General features: G+C 46.6%; 1 protein-coding gene across 1 annotated transcript in view; it reads left to right on the forward strand.

Annotated features, from left to right (window-relative positions):
* The first annotated feature begins 6,656 nt into the window (after positions 1–6,656).
* The window catches only part of SFRP1 (secreted frizzled related protein 1), a 44,905-nt gene continuing 24,921 nt past the window's right edge, over positions 6,657–26,640 (forward strand). The window contains exons 1-2 of the mRNA XM_081201001.1: positions 6,657–7,508; positions 25,636–25,713. Of these exons, the coding sequence (XP_081057127.1) occupies positions 6,818–7,508; positions 25,636–25,713 (769 nt within the window). The 5' untranslated portion in view covers positions 6,657–6,817. The remainder of the gene's footprint in view (positions 7,509–25,635; positions 25,714–26,640) is intronic.

Here is a 26,640-nt window from a genome sequence, read left to right on the forward strand (position 1 = left end):
GGATCTTCTTTTTCTCCAAGCAAACAAACAAAACATTTATCACAGCTAACTAGCACAAACAAACCTTGGTGAGACAGGTGGATTTCCTAAGGAGGTACCCAGCAGTCCTGATTCCCTGGTGACCTGCTGGAATGCGGAGTTAACCAGGGCTATTGACTGTGTGGCTCCGAAGCGCCCTCTCCGATTGCATGGAGCCCAGACAGCCCCATGGTTTCCCTTGGAGCTGAGGGTGATGAAACAATTGCTGAGACAGCTAGAGTGCCGGTGGTGGAAAACTCATTCTGAATCGGACCGGACACTGGTTAGAGCTCAATGTCGAGCCTACCAAGTGGCGATAGCGACGACAAAAAGGATGTTCTTCGCCGCCTCTATTGCATCTGCAGAAACAGCAGCAGGAGACTCTTTCAGGTGGTTCGCAATCTATCAAAACCACTTTCATCACTGGGGCCTGGTAGGGATCCCAAGATCTCCTGCAATGATTTTGCAAAGTATTTTTTCAGATAAAGTCGCTCCAATTCGGAAGGAGGTAGACTCCACCGTGGGAGCAGGGCCAGGGCGGGAGAGTGCTGGACTCCTGTCTAGTTGTGCTATATGGGATCAATTCCAATCTGTTACCTCCGAGGATGTGGACAGGCTGCTTGGATGAATGAAACCAGCCACCTGTCTCCTTGATCCATGTCCATCCTGGCTGATAAAAGCGAGCCGGGAAGGGCTGGGCGATGGGCTCTGCAGGGTGGTGAATGCTTCCCTCTGCGAGGGAGCTTTCCCAGACCCGCTGAAAGAAGTGGTCATTAAACCGCTTCTTAAAAAAACATCTTTAGACCTGGCCAATTTGGCCAACTATTGCCCAGTCTCAAATCTTCTATTCTTGGGCAAGGTGATTGAGAGGGTGGTTGCTGAACAACTCCAGGCATGCCTGGAAGACGTGGACCATTTGGATCCTTTCCAACTGGGATTCAGGCCTCCTCATGGGACTGAAACTGCCTTGGTCGCACTGGTCGATGATCTCCAGCGGGCTAGGGACAAAGGTGAGAGCTGTTTCCTAGTTCTGCTGGATCTCTCAGCGGCCTTTGATCTGATTGATCATGACATCCTTCTGGACTGTCTAAATGGGCTAGGAGCTGGGGGCACTGTTATACAGTCGTTCTGCTCCTTTCTCCTGGTCTGTGTCCAGAAAGTGCTGTTGGGGGATGAGTGTTCAGACCCCTGGGCTCTCACTTGTGGGGTGCCTTAGGGTTCCGTCCTCTGCCCCATACTTTTTAACATCTATATGAAGCCGCTGGGAGAGATCACCAGGGGGTTAGGGCTGGGTGTTCATCAGTATGCGGATGATACTCAGCTCTATCTCTCTTTTAAATCAGAACCAGTGAAGGTGGTGAAGGTCCTGTGTGAGTGTCTGGAGGCAGTTGGAGGATGGATGGCTGCTAACAGATTGAGGTTGAATCCTGACAAGACAGAAGTACTGTTTTGGCGGGGGGACAGGGGGCGGGTGGGTGTGGAGACTCCCTGGTCCTGAATGGGGTAACTGTGCCCCTGAAGGACCAGGTGCATAGCTTAGGAGTCATTTTGGACTCACAGCTGTCCTTGGAGGTGCAGGTCAATTCTGTGTCCACGGCAGCTGTCTACCAGCTCCATCTGGTATGCAGGCTGAGACCCTACCTGCCCGCAGACTATCTTGCCAGTGTGGTGCATGCTCTGGTTATCTCCCGCTTGGACTACTGCAATGTGCTCTACATTGGGCTACCTTTGAAAGTGACTCAGAAATCAATTAATCCAGAATGCGGCAGCAAGACTGGTGACTGGGAGTAGCCACCGGGACCATATAACACCCGTCCTGAGGGACCTGCATTGGCTCCCAGTACATTGGCTCCGAGCACGATTCAAAGTGTTGGTGCTGACCTTTAAATCCCTAAACGGCCTCGGCCCAGTATACCTGAAGGAGTGTCTCCATCCCCATTGTTCAGCCTGGACACTGAGGTCCAGTACTGAGGGCCTTCTGGTGGTTCCCTCACTGAGAGAAGTAAGGTTGCAGGGAACCAAGCAGAGGACCTTCTCGGTAGTGGCCCCTGCCCTTGGAACGCCATCCCATCAGATGTCAAGGAAATAAGCAACTATCCTACTTTTAAAAGACATCTGAAGAAGAAGAGTTTGACCATATGAAGAGGTTAAAGAATATGTAAATGATTGGTTGCACTATCACCAAAATGAAATATATAAAGAGGATTTAAAGGGAAAAGGATTTGATGATAAAAAAATTAAATTTGAAATAGATATATTAAACAATGAATGTAAAACAATGTCTAAAATGTATAAAATACTGTTGGAATGGCATTTGAAAGACGAGGAAATGAAATCGGTAATGATACATTGGGCAAAAGACTTTGGATATATTATACAGCTTGAAGAATGGGAAAGGTTGTGGAATGAAAGGATAAAATTTACAGCCTGTAATGCTTTGAAAGAGAATATGATGAAAATGATGTATAGATGGTATATTACATCAGTGAAATTAGGTAAAACGTATAAGACAAATAATAAATGTTGGAAATGGAAAGAAAAAGAAGGAACATTTTATCATATGTGGTGGGAATGTAAAAAAGTAAAGAACTTCTGGGAAATGATATATAATGAGATGAAAAAGATGTTGAAATATACATTTTTTTAAAAACCAGAAGCATTTTTACCGTACTTGGTATTATAGGTCAGGACATTAATAGGCAAGATGTTAAATTGTTTTTATATGCAACAACCGCGGCAAGAGTATTGTTAGCCCAGAAATGGAAACAGGAAAAAATTCTGACGAAAGAAGAATGGCAGACAAAATTAATGGACTATGCAGAATTGGACAAAAGGACAGGAAGGATTCGAAACCTGCAGGACCAGAGATTTACAGAAGATTGGAAGAAGTATATGAATTATTTGAAGAGCAACTGTAATCAACAAATTATGCTAGTAGGATTACAAGAAGTTTTGTAAGGAGAAATATATGAAGTGTTACAAAGTAGAAAAAGATAGAGATATTGGTTATGAGTTTGAAATGTAATAGGGAAGATAAGAAATGCATATTGAGAGATTAGATTGGAAAATTTTCAGACAGGATTGATGGAAGTCAAAAAATTGAACAAGATGAAAAAGTATGTTTAATTACTGTTGAAAATTATATGTTAAAGAAAATTGAAGAAGAGTTTGGATTTGATATCCCTCTTTATCACTACCTGAAGGAGTCTCCAAGCGGCTAACATTCTCCTTTCCCTTCCTCCCCCACAACAAACACTCTGTAAGGTGAGTGGGCTGAGAGACTTCAAAGAAGTGTGACTGGCCCAAGGTCACCCAGACTAGAGTCCACCGCTCTCAACCACTACACCACACTGGCTCTGAAGGCAGCCCTGTTTAGGGAAGCTTTTAATGTTTACTGCTGTACTGTGTTTTTAATATTTTTAATACTGTGGGATTTAAAGTACATGGGTCTCTCTGTGCACTCGTTTTCTTGCTTCTTTCTTGAGAATAAGGAGATAAAAATATCAAGAGATCTGAACTGGGGGCATCTGACTCAGGTCTTAGCCAGTGTGATATGCCAGTTCACACTTGGCATTTCAGTGCATTTGTGTACATACAACTAAATATATTTAAAACTATGAAATTCATGGACACAGCGTTACCATTTGTGAAACATAATGTACAAGAATCTATTTGCGGAGGACTTGAGACTACAATGTCCATGATGCAGTGCAACTGTGAGGAAAATACATATATAGTCCCATATATTTTTGAAGGAAGGAGAACCAGCCGGACTACAATAGGTTAGGTTCAGAAAAGAGATCTGTAAATCTAGCGTGTCTTGTGGGATTAGCACACATTTACATGAAACTGTGCCAAGCCTGTTCAATATTACTTGCCACCCAGTTAAAAATGATGTGTTTCACTTCAGCATGAACAAGCCTGGGAGTTGTAGCTCAAGCCTCTGGGGGGCATCAGTTTGGGAAAGACTGAGTTTAAACCATGATGCATCCTTTGAATCTGCTGCTCCACACAGCAACCAGCATTGGGGCAGCTCATCTTCCGCTCTGATAAGCCTTGAGGAGAGGTCACTTAGGGCATCTATGTAAGCCTCAAAGGCACGGTCAACTTTGAAAATGCCAGCAGGGGAAGAAAAATCATTTACATCTAAGTTGTTTGAATGCAGGAACCCAGCCCAGTGGCACTGAAGAAACAATATGGTTATGAGTTTGGGCTGGGTGGAAGTAGGCTGTCTGTGAGACCCTTCTAACCCCTGGGTCCAGCAAGTGTTAAAATATAAGCCAGGCAGTATATTCCCCTCAGGGATACTCAAGGGTGCGCAGTACCGGCACCTTTTGTTGTTGTTGTTAAAAAGTGTGGCACTTACTGTAACAACTTCACTGTGAGCACCTATTTTTCTAGAAAAAAAGCACTGAAGCCAGGCTTGTTTCCTGTGTTGAGGTGATGGGCCTTTAAGGGAAACAAAGGAAAGGGGCAAATGGGTGGGGTGGAGCCCCTCCTCCAGCTTGTCTTGGTTAGTGAACTGGACGCCCAGCTAGGGACATGGAGTGCCTGTCTCCTCTTTTTACCTGTCAGGCAGGTGTGTACTTTTCCTTCTCATATAAACTCTGGTTAATACGCATCAAAACAAGTGAAGGAAAAACACCAGAGCCCGGAACAGCCAAGAGCTCAGGCTTACTTTGTGCTCACGTTGAGCCCCTGAACTTGTCAGGGTCAGAACCCAACCCTGGAACAATTGATGTCTCTGAGAGCAGGAACAACACAACCCCCTTCCTCTGCAGGGACCCTTGGAGCAACTGGGGCAGAGCCTCACCCTGTGAGAATGTCTAAGCATTTTTATTTTTTAAAGTGCTGTTGTAGTAAGGGTGGATAGATAAGTATTTTTACTTGTTCTCAAAATATACTAATTCTTAAAATGTACATCCTTTTTTAAAAAAAATCAAGTGTACATATGATTGCAATAAACTCATTTCAACAATGTTGAATGTGATAGCTTATGATTGTATTATTGCCCACTAAAGAAGCAGAGGCAGAAATTTGTTGAAAGCTGGTAGGTGGCGGCATTCATCATGTGCTGACATCTTGTGCCTCCCCTCCAAAAAGATAGACTAAAAATACTTCCAGGAGGGTGTGCTGCTGTGATTATAAAATGGTTTCTGAATCCAGTGGCCCTCTTAGCATCATTTTTCTTGGACTGGTATATCCCCCCCCCCCAAAAAAAACCCTGCTGTGCCTATTCTGAAAAATGGGAAGATTGACTGATATCTCTTAATTCCTTTTAGGCTGCAATCCTATAAGCCAGTGGGTCTTATACTTTCTTCTCTGGGGCCTGGGCCACACTTTCAGAATAAAAATTTGCTCACACCACGTCAATTTTTTTTCCTTGATAAGAAATACATTGGAAAACAAAAAGAAACAACTCATAGCTGTTCTTTATTTATGACACAGAGCACAATTACTTTATAATACGATCATGGGACATGCAGAAAGTATAATGCAATGAAGATACATAAGAGCATGCATCATTCCCAAAATATAATGATAAATGAGTCTCTTACATCTAGAACCATAGAGCTGGAAGGGACCCTGAGGATCATCTAGCCCAACCCCCTGCAATGCAGGCATATGTAGCTGACCCATATGGGGATCAAACCTGCAGCCTTGGCGTTCTCAGCGCCACACTCTAGTCTCGGGGTCCAGGAGGTGGCCCCGCAGTCTGGCTCTTCGCAACTACCAGCTAACTAGGTTTCCTTGCTTTATTGGGGAGGCCACGCTCTGACCCTGGTAAAAGGCAAAAGCAGCGCTTGCTCTCTTGCAGACCTGCAGAGTAAGACTGCGGGTCAGCTGGGCTTGAAGGCTGCATCCCTAAACACGTCGAGGACTCCAAGAGGGGCCGCGCACAAAGGGGTCCGGAGTGGGGTGTCTTATCCAGAAAACCCAATGTTCTCTTGAACACCGCGGAACGTAGGCTGCAATCCTAACCCCACTTACCTTGGAGCAAGCCCCCTTGAATTCAACAGGACTTACTTCTGAGTAGACGTGGCTAGGCTTGCGCTGTTAATTAACTTTGGGGTAAACCTACACAATCCCGGGCTGCACAAATACGCCCCCCACCTCGAGAGTACTTACTTGGAAGTAAGCCGTGTGGAAAACCAGCGGGGCTTTACTTCCGTGAAAGAGCGCTTACTGAAGCCGCGCTGCGCACCTTTTGCGCCCATTACGGGGTCTGGAGGAAAATCCCGTTGGGCTGAGGCGCTGCCCATCCTTGCCAAGAAGCGCGCGCAACTTCCAGCTGCGATTCTGTGCGAAACCCCACCAAGCGAAACGAAACCCCTTTCGAAACCGTGCCCAGGATGGCGCTAGCCGGCTGCCGGCGCGAGCGAGCGAGCGAGCCAGATGCGCCCCCGCGGGGGATGCGCGCCGGGAAAGGCGCCCGAGATCCGCGCCCGCGCCTTCCTCCGGGCGCCAAGCGAGCGCCTCCGCGGCTCACCTTCCCCGCCGCGCGCAGCCTGGAAACCAGCCCCGGCCCGCGACGCCATTGGCCAAGGCAGCCCCTGAGCGACAGCGGGAGGAGGGAGGGAGGGGGCAGAGGAAAGGGGAGGGGCGCAGGCCGGCACTGATTGGCTGCGGGGGGAAAGGGGCTCCGCAACTCCCGGCAAGAAAGTGCTCTTCGGTGGTCCCCTCGGGTCCCGCTGCTGACTGAGATCGGGAAGGGGATCCGCGAGGCAGAGAAGTGTCCCGACCCCGTGGAGCAAGCGGGGGAAGAGCTGCGCAGCAGCCGCAGCCGGGGCAGGAGCTGATGGGGGTCTCGCCCGGGGGAGGGAGTCGCGACCACCTTCGGGCTCCCCCCGTCCTTATGTGCCAACCTCCAGAGCTCGGGGCAAAGAGCAGGCGGCTGATGCCCAGCCGCTCGCAAGGCGCGGGCTTCCTTGCCAGAATGGGCGCAGGCTGGTGCTGCAGAGGCCCCTCGCGGAAGGGGCCCCGGGTGCTGATCCTGGTGGCCTTTGGGCTTCTTCTCCTGCCCGGCCTGGCCAGGGGCAACGAGTATGACTACGTCAGCTTCCAGTCCGACATCAGTGCCTACCAGAGCGGGCGCTTCTACACCAAGCCCCCTCAGTGCGTGGCCATCCCGGCTGACCTCCGCCTGTGCCACAGCGTGGGCTACGACAAGATGGTCTTACCCAACCTCCTGGACCACGAGACCATGGCGGAGGTGAAGCAGCAAGCCAGCAGCTGGGTGCCTCTGCTCAACAAGAACTGCCACATGGGCACCCAGGTCTTCCTCTGCTCCCTCTTTGCCCCGGTCTGCCTGGACAGGCCCATTTACCCCTGCCGCTGGCTCTGCGAGGCCGTCCGCGACTCCTGTGAGCCCGTCATGCAGTTCTTTGGCTTCTACTGGCCCGAGATGCTCAAGTGTGACCAGTTCCCGCAGGATGACGTGTGCATTGCTATGACCGCCCCAAATGCCACGGAGGCGTCCAAACCTCAAGGTAAGGGTCTGCCACGAGTAGCACCCTTCTCTTTTGGTGATAAGCAGGCAGGCAAAGTTGGGAGAGGTGCCTATGACCACCTTAGGGTCAAGCCAGTCTGTGATGGCCCTGCTGTGAAGCCAGGTGAGATGGTTGCTTCAGGTGGCAGATTAGGGATGGCGGGGTGGGGACACAGGCACTCCAGGCCCGCCTGGGGGATGTTCTCTTGGGAAGGTCTTGTGGATGTTCAGGGAGAGGGTCCTTAGCTTCCACACAGAAGGTCCCAGCCTAATCCCCCTCCTTTTTCTGTTAAGGATCTCTGGTAGTTGGGCTGAGAAAGAACCCTTTATGGTGGAAAGCTTCTTCCAGTTGGAGCAGATCTGGGGCTGGCAATGGGCTGCCCTGAAGATGTTGTTGGACACCAGTTCCCATCATCCTTGATCCTGTAGATCATCCTTGATCCTGTATGTTGCCCCCCCCCCCGGAACAGACGATCCTGGGATAGAGGAACCTGTAGAAGGCAGGCTCCTGTGTGACGTTAAGGAGGACATAAGAGGGAAGGGCTCCAGCTCCACGGCAGAGGCACCTGCCTTGTAGGCACAGGATCCCAGGTTCAATCCCTGGCATCTAGGTTGGGGTGGGAAAGATCCTGGAGAGCAGCTGCCAATCATGGGAGAAAATTAAAATACATGGATCAGTGGTTTAACATGGTATAATGTGGCTTGCTAAGAGCTGTGGGGGATCAAATCCAAGATTCATCTAGACCAGACTTTGCCAACTTGATAGGCTGCTGACTGGGACTGATGTTGGGTTGGCGAAGGCTGAGGTATCTCAACACCCTGTTTCCCACAGTGGCCAGCCAGATGCTTCTGGGAAACCCACCAATAATTGTTGCTGGTGAGAACCCTCTCCTCCCCGTTGAGCTTGCCCAATCCCCCTTCATAAAGTTAAGCCAGCAGGCTTTAGCAGGTTGGGTGGGCAGGTCTATCAAGATCCGGTACACAGAGGAGGGCATCCTGGTCCAAATCTCGTCTCTGCCATGAGGAATGTAGGGGTGTGACCCTTAAGACACACTGAAGGCAGATCAACACCATACATTTAAAGCATAGAACTTCTCCTAGAGAACCCTGGGAACTGTAGTTTAAGGCTGCTGGGGACTGTAGCTCTGTGAGGGGGCAAACTACAGTTCTGAGGATTCTTTGTGGGAAGACATGTGCTTTAAATGTATGGTAAGTACTCAGACTTAAGCAAGCTGCTGTCTTTAATCCCTACATGTTAGGGACACTAATAATAATAATAAGAAGCCACCATGCAGGGTTGTTGTGAAGTTTGCCAGGGTAGTGTGCACCTGGAGCACTTTGGAAGTGCCAAGGAGTGCCTCGTTCTCTTGTGCAAGCCCCTTGGAAAAGGCCTTGATTGCTTCTGCTCAGGCCTCTTCCAATGCAGTGAGAGTGCAGAACTTGCAAAACCATTTGGTTTTTCCTCCTCAAGCTACCTTGATCTGGCCCTGGAGCCAGTGTGGTTGAGGCGTTTGGGGCTTTGCTGTGCGTTCTGTTTTCCCAGTGAAAAGGAACTGGCATTGAAATAAAAACAGCTGCATCAAAACCCAGCACAGTCATGTGATGGCACAGAATAGCGAGGAAACATTAACTTGAGTAAGAAAAGGCAAGAACAACATCTGCAAGAGGTGTGCCTCTCCAAAAAACCTATCACAAAGGAAGGTTTTAACAGACCTCACAGGTCTGTTCTGAAACCCACCTACAGGAAGCCTAGAGAAGCTCCCTTGGGAGGTTATTCCACTGAGATGGCCCACCTTACCTCAGGTTGTGGTTGGGGAACCTCAGGCCCAGCAGTTGAGCTTGACCCTTTTGTCCTCGCTGTCTGGCCCCTGGACTCTGCCCAGGCCACACCTCCCCTTCCCAGAGTAGCCTTCTCGCTGCTCCAATTCACACCTCTTTGAGTGTTTTTTGGCGTCCATGGTTCTGGCTTCACTTCACGGGGGATAGAGAGGGAGGTGGGAGTGTGTGTAGAAATGAGACTTCTGTGCAAAAGTGTCAGTCCTTGCTCAGCCCACTTTTGCCTCTGGCCTCAGCCAGCGCTGGCACGGGGTCCCTAGAAAGTTGCTCAGAAGGGAATGTGTCCCTCCAGCTGAAAAAGATTCCTTGCACCTGGATCAGATTACGGGAATGGACACAAGGCCTTTCCAAGAGCAATGGAGGGAGCAGGCGGTCTCAGGAGGACATGGTCAGAGGAGATCAATGTTAGAGTGTGTGCTGAATGCATAGGATTTGCATAGGAAATGTTTCCTTCCAATTCATTCCCCACCACTACTCCCATCCCTGGTCAAACGCTGGTTTGACAGAGTTTCTTAAGCGCTTCAATAATACAATAGGACAAAAGAAATAAGTGTGGAGACCGCATGCAATGATGACATTCACCAGCATTTTAGTGGAAATTTCTTGTAATATACAAATTTTATATGCATTTTGGCTCAATGCACACATTTCTGCAAAGCAATTTCCTCAATTCAATGTTTTGTATGTTATTTTCACTAGTAAATGCACTCTGCTCTATGCATGCGAATTTCAAAAGGTGTTTTCTGTATTACTTCAGAAAGTACAAATTTGGTATATTTGAATTGAATTTATCCTCTGTCCCCACAGCTGGCCATTGGCCTTGCTGGCTGGGGCTGGTGAGAGTCCAACAACATCTGGAAGTCTTCATGACTCTCATCCCTGCTGCAGATCATGGGCATGCATATGTCATAACAGGCATGATATTTGAGGGATATATATGTATGCCTCAAAGAAGCTGCATGAGTACTCAGGGACGTCTTTTGGGTTGATTCACAAAGCAATCCATGTGTGTGAGAGGGAATCTGTGCTAGCCAGCCATGTGCACCTTTCCCTTCCCACTGGACCTCTGGACAGTCAAACTGTTGTGACGGTTCTGATGTTCTCCTGGGATTGGCACAGCAGACGCTCCTCTGCCCCACCAACCTCTCTCTGCTCTCAGCCAACCTCCACCTGCCTGCCTTTGCACTTACATCCAATCCAGGGGTCACCCTGCTTGTCTTGGCTCCCGTCCCAAACTCAACAATGGTAGCTCTTCCGTGAGGCAAAGAAAGCTTCTCCAACATCCGGTTTCCTACCTGGCCAACCCAATGCCTCTGGGAAGCCTGCCATCGGGACAGGAGGGCAATGGCCGTCTCCAGGTGATGCTTCTTTGCCACTGGTATTCTGAGGCACCCTTTCTGGAGGTAAGGTGGCCATTATCACAAGGGGCCTTTTGTAGCCTGGCTATCATGAACAGCAAAATCCATGGCTTAGCAACTCTATGCTGTGTGAAGAATTGCTTCCTCTCTTGTCCATCCTAAATCTCCCCAACATTCGGCTACACGGGGTGACCAAACACACTGTATTCTAGTCTCGTGAAAAAGGCCTACCCATTTTCTCCACCGCAGTCATAATTTTATACATGCTCCCTACTTGTCTTTTTCTCTGAACTAAAAAATCCCCAAATGTTGTAAGCTTTCCTTGCAGGGTAATGACAGGGAATTTGTGGCCCTCCAGATGTTGGACTCCAAATCCCACCACCCGCAGCCAGCATGGACAACAGTCAGGGATGATGGGAATCATAGTCCAACAACAACTGGAGAGCTGAAAGTTTCTTGTCCCTGCTTTAGGAGTTGCGCCAACCCTCCTAATCATTTTGGTGCTAGTGGAATCTTTATCTATTTATTAAATTTATATCTTGCTCTACTTGCCAAAGGATCCCAGGGTAGCCGATATATTCTTCACTGCTGTTGATTTAGGGAAAAGAAAGCATCCCATGAGCTTTTTCAATCTTGCACAGTTTCACTCAATGGATCTTACCTCTGAGTAAATGTGGAGAAGGCTGGGCTACTTTCTCAGATAATAATAATAATAATAATAATAATAATAATAATAATAATAATAAATAATAATTTTTTATTTGCATCTCCCCGGCCAAAGCCAGGCTCAGAGCAGCTAACATCCTAAGAACAACACAATATGCATAAAAATAGACATCAATTCATTAAAATACATCTTAAAATTAATTCAGACAAGTTAAAATCTGGGCAGGTGGCAATTATCAGGGTGGAATTGAGAGTGGTTAATAATTGCCAGGACCAACTGTTTCCACTGATCATACAAGGACCTGTGAGCGGGTTGGGGGCCTCCTTTGGGCTTGTCTTATACAAAGGAAAGTAAGTCAAACTGCACCCTGCCCAAAGGCCTGGCGGAACAGCTCCGTCTTGTAGACCCTGCGGAAAGATGTCAAATCTCTCAGGGCCCTGGTCTGTTTTGGGAGAGCATTCCATCAGGCCGGGCCACAGCCGAAAAGTCCCTGGCTCAAGTCAAGGCCAGTCTAATTTCCCTGGGGCCTGGGATCTTCAAGGTGTTGTTATTAGCAGACCGTAAGGTCCTCTATGGGGCATACCAGAAGAGGCGGTCCCATAGGTACGAGAGTCCTAGGCCACATAGGGCATTAAAGGTTAAAACCAGCACCTTAAACCTGACCCTGTACTCCACCGGGAGCCAGTGCAGCTGGTAAAGCACTGGATGAATGTGGTCCCATGGCAAGGAGCCCGTAAGGAGCCTTGCTGTGGCATTCTGCATCCGCTGGAGTTTCTGGGTCAGTTTCAAGGGCAGCCCCGCATACAGTGAGTTACAATAATCAGGTCTGGAGGTGACTGTCACATGGATCACAGTGGCGAGGTCAGGGCAAGAGAGGTCAGGGAGCAACTGCTTAGCTTGGCGGAGATGAAAAAATGCCGCCTTTGTTATAGCTGTAACCTATGCCTCCATAGAAAGCGAAGCATTGAAGATTACACCCAAACTCTAGACAGAAGGCGCTGGCACTAATTGTGCCCCTGCAAGGGATGGGAGTTCGCCCCCCCCAACCCTATATCGTCCCGACCCAGCCAAAGGACCCCTGTCTTTGAAGGATTTAACTTCAACCGGCTCCCACATAGCTATCCAGCCACAGCTTCCAGACATTTGATCAGTGTGTCTCGGGCTGAGTCAGGATGGCCGTCCATCAACAGATAAAGCTGGGTGTCATCAGCATACTGATGGCAGCCCAACCCAAAACTCCGGACAAGCTGGGCGAGGGGGCGCATAAAGATGTTGAAAAGCATAAGGGAGAGAACTGCGCCCCGCGGTACTCCACACACCAAGGAGTAGCGCGACACTAGCTCCCCCCCCCCCACAGCACCACCCTCTGTCCCCGACCAGAAAGGAACGAGTGCAGCCATTATAGGACTGTGCCCTGAATCCCCACGTCGGCGAGGCGGTGGTCTAAAAGTTTGACCATAGTTCGTGATCGACCATGTCAAAGGCTGCTGGCAGATCTAAGAGAATTAACAGCCCCAACCCACCTTGATCCAGCTGCCTATGGAAATCGTCTGTTAGGGCGACCAGAGCCATCTCGGTCCCATGACCAGAGTGGAAGCTGGACTGAAGCTATAGTGCGTGGCCTCACTTTGTTGGCTTTTCAAACGGGTGTTTCTCATTTTTCTGATATTAAGTTTTGTTCTCCACATTTTTACAATGATTAGCAATTCTTTTTGTAAAAAGCTGTCTTGAAATTTTATCAACATCTTAGTGCAAATTTCTCCCAATATAGACACTTCTGAAAGGAATTTCCTCTAATATACAGTGGTACCTCAGGTTAAGTACTTAATTCGTTCCGGAGGTCCGTTCTTAACCTGAAACTGTTCTTAACCTGAGGCACCACTTTAGCTAATGGGACCTCCTGCTGCTGCCGTGCTGCCGGAGCACGATTTCTGTTCTCATCCTGAAGCAAAGTTCTTAACCTGAAGCACTATTTCTGGGTTAGCAGAGTCTGTAACCTGAAGCGTATGTAACCTGAAGCGTATGTAACCCAAGGTACCACTGTAATGTACTTTTGTATGTTATTTTCATCAACATATGCATTTAGATGGACACTTTACCCTATTATATGCTTTTTTTGGTAAATGTTACATAGCGATAGAACTGCAATTTTAAAGGAGGGCTTGTACTTCAGCTTGCATATTATTATGCCCTTCAACATGTCCAGGCCAAAAACTGGGACATGCATCTCCCAGGCAAGTCACATGACCAACACGAGAATGCGGCCCCCATTTGTAACTGGCTGACTGACCGAACCCAAAGGGTGCTCATCAATGGTTCCTCTTCATCCTGGAGAAGAGTGACTAGTGGGGTGCCACAGGGTTCTGTCTTGGGCCCGGTCTTATTTAACATCTTTATCAACGACTTGGATGATGGACTCAAGGGCATCCTGATCAAATTTGCAGATGACACCAAACTGGGAGGGGTGGCTAACACCCCAGAGGACAGGATCACACTTCAAAACGACCTTGACAGATTAGAGAACTGGGCAAAAACAAACAAAATGAATTTTAACAGGGAGAAATGTAAAGTATTGCACTTGGGCAAAAAAAATGAGAGGCACAAATACAAGATGGGTGACACCTGGCTTGAGAGCAGTACATGTGAAAAGGATCTAGGAGTCTTGGTTGACCACAAACTTGACATGAGCCAACAGTGTGACGCGGCAGCTAAAAAAGCCAATGCAATTCTGGGCTGCATCAATAGGAGTATAGCATCTAGATCAAGGGAAGTAATAGTGCCACTGTATTCTGCTCTGGTCAGACCACACCTGGAGTACTGTGTCCAGTTCTGGGCACCACAATTCAAGAAGGACACTGACAAACTGGAACGTGTCCAGAGGAGGGCAACCAAAATGGTCAAAGGCCTGGAAACGATGCCTTATGAGGAACGGCTAAGGGAGCTGGGCATGTTTAGCCTGGAGAAGAGGAGGTTAAGGGGTGATATGATAGCCATGTTCAAATATATAAAAGGATGTCACATAGAGGAGGGAGAAAGGTTGTTTTCTGCTGCTCCAGAGAAGCGGACACGGAGCAATGGATCCAAACTACAAGAAAGAAGATTCCACCTAAACATTAGGAAGAACTTCCTGACAGTAAGAGCTGTTTGACAGTGGAATTTGCTGCCAAGGAGTGTGGTGGAGTCTCCTACTTTGGAGGTCTTTAAGCAGAGGCTTGACAACCATATGTCAGGAGTGCTCTGATGGTGTTTCCTGCTTGGCAGGGGGTTGGACTCGATGGCCCTTGTGGTCTCTTCCAACTCTATGATTCTGTGATTCTGTGATTCTGTGATTCTGTGAAATACACTTTTTTCCGGGGGTGTGCTCTCCCATGAGAGCATGGTGCTCAAAAACATGCATTTTGTGGTGCTGTACGACAAAAGCACTTTTGGGGGGCAAGGTTGTGGTGTCCAAAATGGCTGCCATACTCTCACGTGAGAAAATGGGGTATCCCGGTTTTCCCAAGACAGTTGAAGGGTATGCATTATTTTGGAAAGTGTGAATTCAGTAAGTTTGCCTTTAAATGTGAACTGAAATGAATTTATTCTCTGTCCCTGGTTGGCCTGTGAGTGTCCTGGCTCTTACTCTCAGACAAAGTACATGGACTCCTGGCTAGAGAATCCCCAAAAGCTTTATTCCAAAATTTAGGACACCATTTAAACACAGACCAAGATACAGAACCTGAAGCAGGACTTTAATATATACATGACTGGGCACAAGCTAGGATGTGTCCACACCTGACTGCCCCCTTTGGTCCCATTTTGAAGAGCAAGGCCAAGGTGGGTTTGGAGCGCAAGGGTTCTTTGGGAGGTCCATCCTACATGGTCCGTTGTACCTCTTGGATCTCGCAGAATGGCTGGGATTTTGTGTTTCCTGGCAGCGGAAATTTATCGGCCTTGGATTGGCTTATGCTTGCAGAGTGCCCCGCCCTTCCCCAGTCCAGACATCACCCGCCTTTTGTTGCTCCTCTCCTTCTCCTCAGCTGTCGACTGGGTGCCCCTCTTCCATTCTGGCCCGAGGTGGGTGCAAACTGTGTGGAGTGGTATGACCTATGCAGAGAGGCGGTGGTCTGGGAAAAGTTGTGAGTGATGTGTACGGAGGCCTAGAGGGCTGTATTAAGTCCCCGGAGCTGAGATTCCCCACCGCTGTTCTAACACATTTAAAAGTATTGTAATACAGTGGTACCTCTAGATACGAACGGGATTCGTTCCAGAGCCCTGTTCGCATCTAGAGGTAAACGTATCTAGCGACGGCACGTCTGCGCACGTGTGCGTCGCTTTTCGCCGCTTCTGCGCATGCAAGTGACGTCATTTTGAGCGTCTGCGCATGTGCAAGCGGTGAAACCCGGAAGTAACGCCCTCCGTTACTTCCGGGTTGCTGCGGAGCACAACTTGAATGTGCTCAACTTGAAGCAAATTTAACCCAAGGTATGACTGTATATCAAACCCACAAAGGTGACTTGTGTTTCTGTAAGTTTCTTGGTGTTCCTCCAGAAGATCCTATATAGACATTCAAAACCATTTCCAGTTTTTCCTCTATTAACGCCTGAGAAGTGGGATTTGTCCCTGCCTCTGAAATGCTGACTTGCCTGAATTCCTTCTGCTTTAGGCACGGCGATGGCAAAGCCTGCAGACCTGCTGGATGCACTGGGTGGGAGCTGCCGATTAGTAGAGCGTTGCACATTCCTCTCCCTCGCCCTGGAGTAAGGTTTTGCTTTGAGCAGCACTGTGCTGCGCAAAGGTTCAGAGGAGGGATGCTGCTGCTGCAAAGAGGTGGGAAGGAAACCTTATGAAACACAGGCTTAGCTGGGCAAGTCCAAGAACATCTCTACACTGCAGCTTTGGATTGGGTTCATATTATGCATTCACTTGTTATTACATTTATGTTTCTCGAAAGAGGTCAGGGTGCTCTACATGTTTTTTTTCTGCCCACCCCATTTTATCCTCACAACAACTCTGTGAGACAGACTAGGCTGACAGATACTGGCTGGCCCAAGATCACACAGCGAGCTTTGTGTGATTTTTGAACCTAATTTATTTCCTTTCCCCTCATTCTCCTCGCTGAAAAAAGCAGGGCCAAAAAATTCTGCCATCAGCTCGTCTTCTGGTGGCAAATCCCTTGTGTGCTGTGTGAAAAGTGATTTCTCCAGTCTGTCCTGAATCCCCCACCATTCCGCTTCAATAGATGACCCCAAGTTTTGGTACGGCGAGCAATATCCACTTCCGGCACACCTTGTATTAATAGTTACAACTGTTGCCCCCCACCCCAGTCTCCGCTGGGGGCCAGATTCCAGGGATTCCTTACCAAGGGTTTGTGTTTCCTTTTGGAAATGAGGCACAGCGGAGACTGAGGTGCCTTTATGAGATTTGGTTCATTGACACATCTATACCACCTGAGCCTGCAATGGTGGAGTTCAGAGTATTACCCCCCCCCCCCGCCAAGGGTCTTGTATCTTCCACAGCCGTAGCCTTGAATTCAAACAGACAGCAGAGATGGCTTTGCCTCTCTCTCCACTTGCTGCTTTACCTCTAGGTCACATCACTTTCAACTCTAACACTCTAAACTCAGGCTTGGTCCTCCCAACCATCTCTGAGTTGACAATTACCATTTTTCTGTTTCTCATTTCCCCCCTAGACTTCCGTTATCTACATTTCCACGCTTGGTAATTTATTTTTATTTTTTAAGTCCTCCTGAAAATTCATCAGCATTTTATAGTGCTAATTTGTTATAATATGCTCATTTTGTATGCAGTTTTGCCTTATAGTCACATTTCCTCGAATATGATGCCTTTTTCTATGTTATTTCTACCAATTATGCCTTTCTTTTCCACCGTCTTCTGTACCCATTCCTTGGTTGGAGAAATGCACTGCAAATTTCAGATAAATTTGAATGGCTGCATTTTGCTTTTGTAAAGTGCCAGTCACATAGATTAGAATCATAGAATCATAGAGTTGGAAGAGACCACAAGGGCCATCGAGTCCAACCCCCTGCCAAGCAGGAAACACCATCAGAGCACTCCTGACATATGGTTGTCAAGCCTCTGCTTAAAGACCTCCAAAGTAGGAGACTCCACCACACTCCTTGGCAGCAAATTCCACTGTCAAACAGCTCTTACTGTCAGGAAGTTCTTCCTAATGTTTAGGTGGAATCTTCTTTCTTGTAGTTTGGATCCATTGCTCCGTGTCCGCTTCTCTGGAGCAGCAGAAAACAACCTTTCTCCCTCCTCTATGTGACATCCTTTTATATAGTTGAACATGGCTATCATATCACCCCTTAACCTCCTCTTCTCCAGGCTAAACATGCCCAGCTCCCTTAGCCGTTCCTCATAAGGCATCGTTTCCAGGCCTTTGACCATTTTGGTTGCCCTCCAAAATGTGAATTGAAATAAATTCCTCCCCCATCCCTGTCTGTAACTGTTCTTTTGTGAAGAGACTGCGAATCCTCTGTTGGGGACCATCAGCTCAGTCTTCACTTGGCTGAGGTCCATGGTAGAGAAACAAAATGGAATCTGATTTCATTTGTTGCATAGACACCTGCAGACCTACACACACACAGAGGGATTCAGGTATGGCTGCGTTCTGGGAACTTCTGTCATCCTAGCTGGAGTTTTCTTTGGATACATATTGCTCTGGAAATCTTGTAGCTCTCCTCCACATTTTTCATGGCTGACTTCAGGGCCTGTGTAGACATCTTAGGAGAAATGAGCGAAGAGGCAAGTGAAATGTGAAGGGGGGGGGGAGAGAAGAGAAAGCAATTCCATTGTAAAGATAATGACAGGGAATAACAAGACAGGTTCAGCTTTGGAGGCTCTGATTGCTGATACTGACAGTCTGTTTAGATGGGAAAGGGCTCTCTGGTTTTAGATCTGAAGCCCATTAAGCAAAGGTCTCGGTCAGGGCTTTTGCTTCTCATAGGAACATAAGATGTGCCTGCAGAACCAGGCCAATGGCCCCTTTAGTCTAGCATCCTGTTCTCACAGGGGCCGACCAGATGCCCATGGGAAACCTGCAAGCAGGACTTGAGTGCAAGAGCACAAGCCCCTCCTGTGGTTTCCAGCAACTGGCATTCAGAAGCATCACAGCCTCCAACAAGAGAGGCAGAATATAGCCATCATGCTTTCTCCAGGTTTGCCAATGAGCCTGAAAAAGAGCACACCCAGCATTGACCCCTCCAGGGGTCAGGTAGTCTAAATCTCCTAGCACCTGGGACCTTCTGCTTTCAAAGCTGATGCTCCACCACAGTGTTGGCTTTTTGCAGTATAGTAACGCTGCAGAGAGCTTGCTGGGGAGATCATGCATTAAAAAGAAAGGACTCAAAAAGTACTTAAAGAAGGTTTTAATAAGAAAAACAAAAACTCCATTTACACTAAATACATCAACAAACCAGACCCAACCACCAACCCATCCCCCAGGGTAATGGGAGAGCTAGGTGCTGCTCCTTATATACTACACCCAGATGCTGACACACCTTAATCAAATACAACTCAGCAGCACCTGCTATGTTTCACAGCCCACTCCAAGACAGGTGCACTGTGGTTTAATCATAATTGCAAACAAGCCAAACAACATCTTTGTGCTATTTATAATGATTACAAATCTTCAGGGGCGACTATGCTCCCCAAGGAGTACTATCAGGCAAAATCAACTTACAAATCTGTGCAAAAAAAGGCCAAACAGGAATGGCAACTGAACCGCTGGCATGCACTTATAGCTGCCTCAAATACCCGTAATTCCCGAAAATGCTGGCTGTTGGTTAACAGAAAATCTAAAAGATACCCCCTAACAGTTATCCCTGCCCCAGTCTGGGAATCCTTTCTAAGGAACTATTTTGCCTTACCAGACCTTAATATTAATACAATCGATGGATTCTATGAGCAGCTCCCTCTTTGGCCACCCACTGACCCGGAAGAAATCCACGGTCTCATTTCTAATCTCAAAGTTGGAAAAGCCCCCGGTCCTGACCTAGTACCGGCGGAAGCTATAAAACTTCACGCAGACTGGTGGGCGAAAATCCTGGCCGTTACTTTTGATGCCGTAAACAACAGTGGGAAGGTTCCAAGAATATGGAAGGATGCGATTATTATTCCAATTCATAAAAAGGGCTCGACAGATGATCCGGGAAATTACAGGAATATCAGCTTATTGTCCATAATTGGGAAAATATATGCACGGTTCTTGCTAACCAAGCTTACTAAGTGGGCCGAAGAGAACAACCTGATTGGGCCTGAACAGGCTGGTTTTAGATCGAATCAGTCAGCGGTCGATCATGTCTTAGTTTTATACCACCTTGCCCGGAAATATTCCGCCCCAAATAGAGGCCAACTTTGTGCGGCCTTTATTGATTTAAAGGCCGCTTTTGACAGCATCCCCAGAGGACTACTTTGGGGAAAATTAGCACGATGGGGAATAGACAAAAGACTTCTGTGGCTAATAACTAAACTGCATGATGGATCGGCCGCTAGGGTAAGAATCACTCCGGCAGGCGACCTCTCAAATCCAGTAACCATCAATAGAGGGGTTCGTCAAGGATGTATCCTTGCTCCAACCCTTTTTAATCTATAAGCGATATGAGGGCGCCTCTTATAGATTCTCAAGAGACGATCCACGCCCCCCGTCTTGCCCAATATCGTTGCCCCCTTCTACTCTACGCAGACGACGCAGTGATCCTATCTTTTTCAAGAGTTGGCCTTAGGAGGGCCTTAAAATTTTTTGATGCTTACTGCAAATCAAATTTTCTTACAATCAATCATGCAAAGTCCAAAGTCCTAATTTTCACCAAGAGTCGAAAAACCTACAATTGGAGAATAGACGGGAAAGCCATAGACCAAGTTTTTAAATTTCAATACTTGGGAGTCCTTCTCCAACACAACATGGGCTGGAAGGCCCATCTTGCATATGTATTAAATAGAGCTAAAGCCCTTTCATTTGGGCTACGGCGTTTTTTCTTTTCAGATGGGGCTTTCCATATTCCATCAGTGTTAAAAGTTTTCAAGGCAAAGGTGATTGCAACAATAGCATATGCAATCCCAATATGGGGGTCCTTTGTTAATCTAACCCAATTGGAGGTAATCCAAAACCAACTGCTAAGAAGGTTGCTAAAACTACCCAGGTGTGTAGGCAATACAGCTATACGACTCGAACTAAATGTGACATCTCTAGAAACCACACTATGGAAATGCATCCTCTGTTACTGGTTGGCATTATGGCATAAACTCCCAAATCTCCACCTGATACAGTGTCTCTGGAGAGATGACTTCCCTAGCCCCTGGGCAAAAATAATACATGGGAAACTTGTGTCCTTAGGACTATCCCCATCTGAACTACTAAAATTGGATTTAATTTTTGCCAAGAGAATTATAACTCACAGATTAGAGGAGATCGATTTACAATTTAATATTGCGACAGGTGGTGGCACCTGTTCGCCGATAAACCTTGGCTTAACACCACCAACAAAACTCCCATCTTATTTAACTACATTATCTGTGGTGATGCACAGGTATGCCTTTATAAAGGCTAGATTCAATGTTTTCCCATCAAATGTGTTGGGTAACAGACTCTCCAACGGACAGATCTCACTCCTCTGTGACTGTAAAAGTGGATCTATAGAATCATTATATCATATAATCTTCTGTTGTCCATTACATTTGGCTTCACGGTCTAAGTTTCTGGCCCCATATTTATGGAGAATTGCTGACAGACCTCAGGAAGCCCAAATAATATACTTATTAAACGACGAAGACTCAAGTAGATCCCTTGCAGTCGCTAGATACCTGATTAATGTCTTATTTCATAAGAGGAGAAATGGATCACTGTATGACTCTGACAGCTTAGCCAAACTTAAGAACCATCAATAAGTGCCAGAACTAAGATGCATATCCCTGAGGGATTTGAATTACGGTTGACATAGAGGGAGCTTATTTTATATAGTGTTTACTTAATTGAAGTAAAATTGGTTTTATATGGGTGTTTTAACTGTTTAAATTGTTTGTTTATGGATAAATCTTGATGTATTGTTTTAGATATGGGCCAATGGCCGTAATAAATCAAATCAATCAATCAATCAATCAATCAATCAATCAATCACAGCTGTAAAGCTGGGTCTCGTTATCTTGCTCTGGCCCTTGCTCTGGCCCCTTAAAGACACACAGAGTGGAACAATGATGAACCTTTACATTTAAAGAAACCATTCAACATTTCCCCTGCGGTTCATCATTGTGGAACAAAAACAAAGCATACTTTGTACATGTTTTTCATGTGTAACCTTTGGAAGTGCTTTAGTAAAAATGTCCGCAATTTGATTGTCACCTGGAACATATTTAAATACAACCATTTCATCAGCAATTAGTTTCTTTACAAATTCTAAACGTAATCTTAAGACTCTAGTGCGCTGCGTATTGGTCTCTGTACACAGGATAGCAAGTCCGCTCTGGGAATCAAGATAAACTCTTACTGGTAGTGTTACTTGCATCTGTAGGTCTGCAAATACTTGCACATACCATTCTACATCACGAGTGGCCTGAACGCATGCACATAATTCACTCTCTGTTGTAGAGAGACAAATAATGGTTTGTGTCTGGGACTTCCATTCAAATGGACAACCGTTATAACAAAACACCATACCAGACACACCCCTGCAATTATTTTGTTCCACTGCATGAGATGCATCGCAGAAAATTTCAAAACCTTTATCAATACTGGATGTAAACTGCAACCTATAATGTTTGGTATGTTTAAGGTACATTACCACTCTCTTAAGAGCAGAGAAACATTGTGTAGTGGGCTTTTCCACAAATTGATGCATCTTTTAACAAAAGCTTAACTGTTTCATATTTTACACTTAGTGAATAACACAAAACATAATCTTCACCTGGAATTTGTTGAAAACCCCTAGCAACTATTTAGCCTTGTACCTTACAACTTCATTTTTGTCATTCATTTTAACTCTATAAACCCATTTTGAATCAATAAGTCTCATATCTGGGGTTTGTGGTACAAGAGACCAAGTGTTATGCTCTTTTAAAGAAGCTATCTCAGAGTTCATAGCTTTATACCAATTTACAGCTTGGTGCTTAGGTAAATTCTGAACATCATTGTAGCTTTTTGGCTCAAAAATCACCTTATTGGCATACACAGTATTCAAATGTTCATCTGCGAAACGTTGTGGCTTCTGCCTCTTTCTATCTGAACGTCTCAGTCCGGAAGGAGAGTCAGACTCCTCAGACTTAATGGGACTGAGTGAACTACTAGTTTCAGGTTGTAAATCATCATTGTCAGACTGAAGAGGTGCCTGTAGGCTAAGCTCACGGTCAGAAAACTCAAGAGAATCCAACCTCCCCTCGGGTGCCTGTGACTTTAAATCCTCAAACAAATTATCAGGTCCAACAGGCTTTTTGTCTTGTTCCATTAATTCAGAAGCATCATTTCCTCCTGCTGCTGCTTCTTCTACCTCTTCTTCCTCAGTATCATTTATACCATTAGTATCTTGGAAAACAGCAACTCCATTCCAATTTACAGTTTGTATCATGCTTCTGGTAATATGAAATTTGCCAGTTGCTGGTATGTAAATTCTGTACGCCCCCTGCTGGTAGCCCATTAATTTTCCCTGGACTCTACGCTCACCCAATTTCTGCTTAGCAGGATAATGCATAATTACATCTGAACCCCAAATGCGTAGGTATTTCAGATTAGGGCGTTTTTTAAACAACTTCTCATAGGGGGTGACATCTAAACCAGAATGATAACTGTGATTTCTAACATAACAAAAGGCATGGAGCGCTTCAGCCCAAAAGACTTTGGGCAGATTAGCATCGTGCAGATAAGTTTTAACCCCTGCCTGCAGGTCACGCTGCACAACTTCAACAAGCCCATTTTGCCAGGGACTTCGGGGGCAAGATAACTCATGAGTAGTCCCCTGCGCTTCCAGGAATTTCTCAAAATCCTCAGAAACAAATTCCCCGCCCCGGTCAGAAAACAGGTTCTTAATAGGTTTGTTAAAGTGCGTTTTTACCCAGTTGCAAAAAACCTTGTACTTCTCAAATGCTTGGGACTTCTCAGCTATTGCATAAGTCCTACAATATCTACTATACTGGTCTATCAGGGTAAGCCAGTACTTAGAACCTCCTAATGATGGTGGGAGTGGCCCAACTAAATCACAATGTACACGCTCAAATGGCTCAGTTACTTTCCTATCTGAGCACCTACCCTTGCGTGCAACCTTAATCTTATTCTTGCAACAGGATAGACACTGCATAAAGAATTTGCATGGTTTTAAGTTGAGGCCATCGACAATATTCTTTGTCTTAATTACATCAGCAAAATTCAGGTGTCCCAGAATTCTGTGCGCCATGTGGACACACCCAGAATGTGGCCTTACATTCCTCAACCCCTGGCTTGACTGTGCTACTGTGCAGTTTATAGGCGATTGGGAGTAGGTGCGAAAATACAGTCTATATAAACCATCAGATTCCCGGGCATACAATAGACGTTTGTTCCCCTCGAAAAACTCACACATTGACTTTAAGAAACGCACAGTTATGCCTTGATGAGCAAAACATCTTACTGATAATAAATTGTCCACTGACGGGCAGTAAATGCAGTTCGCTATTGTAATGTTTAAAGAGTCAAGTTTAACAGTACCCCTGCCAAGCGACTGCAGGACTTGTGAAATGGCTAAATGTACATTACCAATTTCCTCTTCGAAAGAAATAAACAAACTTCGATTGTTGCAGATATGCTGAGATGCACCCGAGTCCACAACAAAAGAATTCCACTTGGCACCTTTAATTCTTTTACGATCTGCAGTCCGAGCGTGAAAAGCTCGCGGCTCGTTTCTGTCTCTACTATACGATGCCGGCTGCTGGGCTGACGACCGTGATTGACGAACAGAAACAGGCTTGGGAGTACTTTGCTTTCTTTTGGATCTGCAGTCCCTTGCAAGATGTCCTTGCTTATTGCAGAACCAACAACGCTTTGCAGCTTTAAATGCAGTTGTATCACCACAGGTTTGCATATGGCGTTCCTCATTCTTTCTGGAAACAGGAGTGCTTATGGCACAAGCCTCCCTTCTATCCAACTCGCCCATTAATCTTGCCGTTACCCCTTCCACAGTTAATTGTGCTGGTGGAACGGCAGATATCTGGCTAGCTATACCATCAAAGTCCTCATTAAGGGAACAAAGGATGATAAAAACATACTGAATATCAGGTACCTCCATGTCCCTTCGAATTAATTCGCCGTGTATTGCCTCCAGACGTCTCAAGTGTGCTGCCAAATCACCACCAGGCTGCAACTTCATCTGGTACAACTGCTTGAAAAACGTCAATGCAGACGCTGACTCTTTTCTAACATGCACTGCTGCAAGACTGTCCCACATTTCTTTGGCAGTTTTCTTATTTCTTATATAGACTACTTGCTGGTCGCTGACTGCCAAATTAATTATCGCCCTGGCTTTTGCATCTCCTTTCGACCAAGCATTAGTTACAGGGTCAGGAGGGTCATCAGTTACATAGGTCCATACTTCTCTAGAGGTCAAAAGCGCCTCCACCCGAAAAGACCATAAACTATAGTTCTCATCTGTCAGCTGTGGGAAGACCAGAGCCTTCTCAGCTTCAGGAACCCGGTCAACCATTCTGGAACTCTTCCAGACCCACAAAAACTACGCTAACAGGAGAAGGAGTTTTCAAACCTTTCTCAGAGTCCAAAAATATGCAGTCATCCACTCAGCAGCTGGGCCCATAACCAAAGATGTTGGCTTTTTGCAGTATAGTAACGCTGCAGAGAGCTTGCTGGGGAGATCATGCATTAAAAAGAAAGGACTCAAAAAGTACTTAAAGAAGGTTTTAATAAGAAAAACAAAAACTCCATTTACAATAAATACATCAACAAACCAGACCCAACCACCAACCCATCCCCCAGGGTAATGGGAGAGCTAGGTGCTGCTCCTTATATACTACACCCAGATGCTGACACACCTTAATCAAATACAACTCAGCAGCACCTGCTATGTTTCACAGCTGTAAAGCTGGGTCTCGTTATCTTGCTCTGGCCCTTGCTCTGGCCCCTTAAAGACACACAGAGTGGAACAATGATGAACCTTTACATTTAAAGAAACCATTCAACACACAGAACCCTCTAGCATCCCAGGGGCAGCATTGCGGCCCTTATAGTGGTAGTCTCCCCAAATAATTATTTTGCCCTTCAGACTAATCCTCTGCTGTCCCCTTTCTTGGCAGGCACTGCAGTATGTCCTCCTTGCGACAATGAGATGAAGTCAGACGCCATCCTGGAGCACCTGTGTGCGAGTGAATTTGGTAAGGAGATCCTCCTTTTTCTGAGCTTAGCTGCCCTAGGCCAGGGATGGAGGACACTTGTTTTCTCAGGAACCAGAACAACCCAACCCTCCTCTTCCAGCTCAAAAATGACGGCGGCATTGGCTTACAGGAAGGGGCTTCTCACCTATGGAATGGGTGGGCTGGGCTGGTAGGAAGTAATCCATAGTTTGGTATGGAAGATTTTGCAGTCTTTGATGGCTCCCTCCCTGCCCGCTACATTTGGAACTACCAGCACTTGGAAACAGTGGGGTGGAGGGCAGACAGTTACCTGACTTCCCAGCAGGTGAGTCAATGCTGCAGGGGAGAAGTGGCAAGGTCAGTGAGGTGTCAAGACAGTAGCTGACCTAATCCGCCCCCCTGGTGGTGTGTTTCCACTGCTCTCATCTTCTTATGATGCAGAGGCCATAGACAGTGCCTTGAGTTGCATGCTGGAATAAAAGCAGTCTGTAAGCGCTATATCTGTATGGCGGGCTGTGGCAGGGAGTATCCAGCCAGGATGCCCCTGGAGCCAAGACCGGCTCTGGTATTTGGCCAGCACAAGTCCAGTTCAAACGAGTGACATTTATGCCTTTTTCGCAAAGCTTAATTTTCCAGGAAGGAAATGAAAGGCCTATTGAAGAAGGTGGGCATTCCTCTGGGATTAGTGCTTGGGTGTGCCATGTTTTGTCAAAGCAGGGAGTGGAACTCTCTTTTTAACAAATTCTTGACTCTCCAGGGCAGCTGCTTTGCCAAATCTTTCCAAGTCCAGAGTGGTTATTGGGAACATTTTTATACCAGGAAAATAATATCAACAGCCACTCCTGAGTCCTGGCTTGGTCAGGGCATTCCTGGTTCAGCCTGGATGGCAAAACAGATGTGGAGGCGAACATCCAACTTTTTGTTCAAAATGGCAGCCCAGCTTCCAAC

This window comes from Podarcis bocagei, assembly GCF_964188305.1.
Source record: "Podarcis bocagei genome assembly, chromosome: 7".
Classification (NCBI taxonomy): Eukaryota; Metazoa; Chordata; class Lepidosauria; order Squamata; family Lacertidae; genus Podarcis; species Podarcis bocagei.